The sequence below is a fragment of the Mastomys coucha genome, unplaced genomic scaffold (assembly GCF_008632895.1).
Source record: "Mastomys coucha isolate ucsf_1 unplaced genomic scaffold, UCSF_Mcou_1 pScaffold23, whole genome shotgun sequence".
Classification (NCBI taxonomy): Eukaryota; Metazoa; Chordata; class Mammalia; order Rodentia; family Muridae; genus Mastomys; species Mastomys coucha.
Window position 1 is genome coordinate 115373997 of NW_022196906.1, and position 3994 is coordinate 115377990.

Genomic DNA, 3994 nt, shown 5'->3' on the forward strand with positions numbered 1-3994 from the left:
GGGGGGTGCAGTGCACAGGTGCAGGGGGGTGCAGTGCACAGGTGTGGGGATGTACCCCACAGGTGCAAGGGGGTGCAGTGCACAGGTGTGGGGAATACAGTACACAGGTGTGGGGATGTACTCCACAGGTGCAAGGGGGGTGCAGTGCACAGGTGCAAGGGGGTGCAGTGCACAGGTGCAGGAGGGGACACAATTGCAGAGGGGACACAGTATACAGGTTTGGGGTGCTGTGCAAAGGTGCAGGGGTGCAGCAGGGCAAGGTGGGCTAGAGATGGAGGGAAGTTGAAGAGACAAAACTTTAAAAATAATGCCTTTTTTTAAATGTTGCCTTTTGAAACCTGTCAAAATATCTAAAGCTCGCAAGGGTAAAATATGACTAGCCCATAATCTACCAATGTCCACTCAGTAGCAGTTTGTAAAACTCACTGGTGAACAGCAAGTAGCCACAGCTGACTTCAGCTGCTATCAAAGTCCCCACAGGCATGTTTGTATCTGCATAAGGTAGTGGGTGTTCTTACGGTGGGAGACCAACATCTTCTCCCGCCTGAAGGACTCAAACCACCAATAACCCACCAAGAGCTTTGAGGACTTTAGTCCCTTCATTTTAAAACGTGGCTGATAGTCTGCTAAGCCAAAGGAGCCTATGCACTGGGAGGGAGGTGAAATTACAGATGCTGTCTGGACGGTATCCTAAAGCTCTGAACTATGCAAAGGGGAGAAGTGAGGTGGGATCTGTGGAGGTTACCAGGGCTCAGTAGGGAGTGTCAGAGTTCTTCAGACAGCCCGAGGTTCACAGGACAGTCTCACCTGGGTGGCTACGAGGTAGAGAAGCTGCCCAAGGGTGGGCAGGAGGCATTGCTTCAGCTTGCCACTCCTGAAGTTCTCCCGGATTAATTCAGTTAAGAGTGTGATCGCCTGCAATGGGAAAAAAGCATTATGTCACTTCAGGGTGCCGTGAAGCGGTTCATCTGTGTGGTGGGAACACGGGCTAACATGACACCTTTAAACAGCTACCCCAAATGACAACTGATGAGCAATAAACGGCATTCGTATTTCTATTTCATCAGTGTTAGTACTGGTGCAGGCATGCACATGCCACAGCACATGAGGAAGACAGCAACTTCAGGAACTGTTTCTCCCCCTCCACTGTGGGTTCTGGGACATAACTCAGGTTCATCAGGCTTGGCGGCAAGCTCCTTTACCTACCGGGCCATCTCGCTGGCCCCTGTGACATTTGGAATGTGTGTACGTCTGAGAAATCCTCAGTTCCCAGTGTTTCTTTGACAGTCTTTTGGTAGTCCCAGACAACGGTCTTCTCTTTGCCACTAGTCTGTGGTTCATAGTCTCTGAAGTCTATGTATACATGGCCAGATCCTGTGTCTTCTTCTTGTATTCTTATAGTATTACTGTACAAGTTGATACATAATAGTGTATTATGCTCTCACATAATAGTCTGTTACAAGGGCGTGCCATGATGTGTACTTGGTATCTGAAGTGCTTGTTAAAGGGAATCGCGGGGCTGTGGCGCTCGCCCAGCAGGAAGTCCTTCATCTTCCCTGATGGTCATGAAGCCCCACATTCAGTCCTCTGAAGCTGCCAGTGCTCAGAAGTTTGTTGTCTACAAGGTTAGCAAGTTGGTCACTAACAAATTACACTTTAAAGTGGTGAGAGTAATAATTCTAAAGAGAAAGCAAAGAGCACAATAAGGCAGTGTGTGGTGTAGGGAGGGAAGCAAGAGAAAGGGGGTAAAACAGAGAGAAGCAAACAGGCTTTCCTTCCATCAAGCCTTATGAACTATGTTTGATGCTAAGGCAAAAGTCAGAAAATGACAGCTTGGCTCTGATATATTTAGAGAACATATTTTAGATAATTACATAAAAGACAAAGTTTAAAAAGAGAGGAATTTTCTACAACTTACTTTAACTAGTAAAATGACACTATGTTATGCTGATATAAATACCTAAGAGCAACTACTTAAAACAAAATCTACACAAGAGAAGAATTCAGTAACCACAGGGGAAAAAAAAGTCAAAATGAGTTGCACACTCAGCAAACTCCACGAAGGTAGTAAAAAGGAAACAAACAAAAAAAATTAAGGCAAACAGAAAACAAAGCCAATTGTCAGACACAGGATCAAGTACTTTAATAATTACTTTAAGTGTAAACAGTGTAAATAGAGCAATTAAAAGGCAGAGACTAGAGGAATAGCATTAAAGCAAAGCTGACCCAACTATAAGCTGCCTACAAGAAACTCACATAAAACTTTGGTGAAACTGGTGGGTTAACTGTAAAAGATGAAACAACTATGTAGCAGCAGTGGTGAACGGAAAGCAACACCGACTATATTGACAACAGAGACTTCAGAACAAAACAAAGTCTGATAGAGACCAAGGGAAACTTCTACACGATAGCAAAGAAGTCCATTCATCAAATGCATACATATACACAGACATATACACACATACTGTTTACACACATACATATAGACATAGACATGTATAAATATGCCCCATAATACACAGACATGGATACACATACATGTTTATATATATATGTATATACATACATTATATACGAACATGTATACACATAAATGTTCACATATATACACATATATGTATATGTACCTATACCACATATACACATACCAGTCCTAAATGTGAATTCCCAATAAGAGAGCTGTAGGCAATGTAAAGCAAAACTCCAGAAAATTTATAAATAAATAAATAAATAAATAAATAAAGACAAGCCAGATGTGGTGGCACAGACCTTTAGTTCCAGCACTTGGGAAACAAAGATAGGTAGATCTCTGTGAGTTTGAGGCCAGCCTGGTCTACAGAGAGAGAGTTTCAGTACAGCCAGGGCTACACAGAAAAACCCTGTATCCAAAATTTAATTAATTAATTAATTAATTAAAAAATAAATAGATAAAGGCAAATCCACAGTCACAGTCCTGGACTTCACAGAAGATAAAATGCACCATGGTCTCTCTCTGATGTGAGCCTACTGCAATGCAAACTAGCATGGGGGTTAACAGAGGCTAGGTTTGGCCGTCCATGACTTCAAGGGACAGAAGGAGAGCTCACTGTGAGAGAGCAGATGCTCACAGTAGGACAGAAAGGATCCACAAGAGTATGATGTGACTGATGTGACAAACCCACATGGTGACCCAGTGTCATGCAGTCAGCCTGGAAGACAAGCCAGCCACCAGCTCCCAGGACACACAGGTGAACCTCAACCTCAGTCCAACACCCTGCCTGAACAGTTAGCTCAAATGGACCACAGGCTTAAACCACAAACCATCCAGGAAAGGCTGATCTAACATTGAAGGCATAGAGATTCCGCACCAAAGAGGATGGACAGTCGGCAAATTCAGCACCACAGAAATCAGGGAAATGCAAATTAACCCCCAAATGAGGCTCTGCCACAGGCCTATCACAACTAAAACCCAGAGGGAGCATGGAAAGCCCTGTGTGGTGAGAGGTCATGTCATCTACCCCGTGACAGTGAGGTGTGAATGGGGCAGCCACGCGATGCTGTAAACCAGCTGAGTGCCTTTAAGATAAAGAGTGTACTGCAGCACACACGTTGGGGCAGAAGCAGGACTTTGATGAGTTCAAAGCCAGCCATGCTACATGTAAAATGTCACCTCAAAAGCCAAGGGCATGCAAAGGTGGCAGGTGCGACCCCCAGCACTGTGAAGAAATCAACAACTGAGAAGAAATCTCACAACATGGCCATTGTTGTCCTGAGCACTGACCCCAGAGAAGGGCTTATAAAGAGTTATTTGTACAAAAAGAAACAAGCCTGATTCTAGCAGTTTTATCTGTAATTCTTAAAACTGGAAGGAACCCGGATGTCTGTCAAAGGGCTAAGTGTGCAGAAACTGCTTCAAAACACAGACCTGGGAGACGGAGCACAGGAATACTACACTGCAGGAAAGAAGCCAAAGGCTGGGAGACGGAGCACAGGAACACTACACTGCAGGAAAGAA

General features: G+C 44.3%; 1 protein-coding gene across 4 annotated transcripts in view; it reads right to left on the reverse strand.

Annotated features, from left to right (window-relative positions):
• The window catches only part of Ulk4 (unc-51 like kinase 4), a 308678-nt gene that overhangs the window by 255603 nt on the left and 49081 nt on the right, over positions 1–3994 (reverse strand). For all 4 annotated transcript variants that reach the window (XM_031345897.1, XM_031345899.1, XM_031345898.1 and 1 more), the window contains one exon: positions 808–915. In XM_031345897.1, the coding sequence (XP_031201757.1) occupies positions 808–915 (108 nt within the window). The remainder of the gene's footprint in view (positions 1–807; positions 916–3994) is intronic.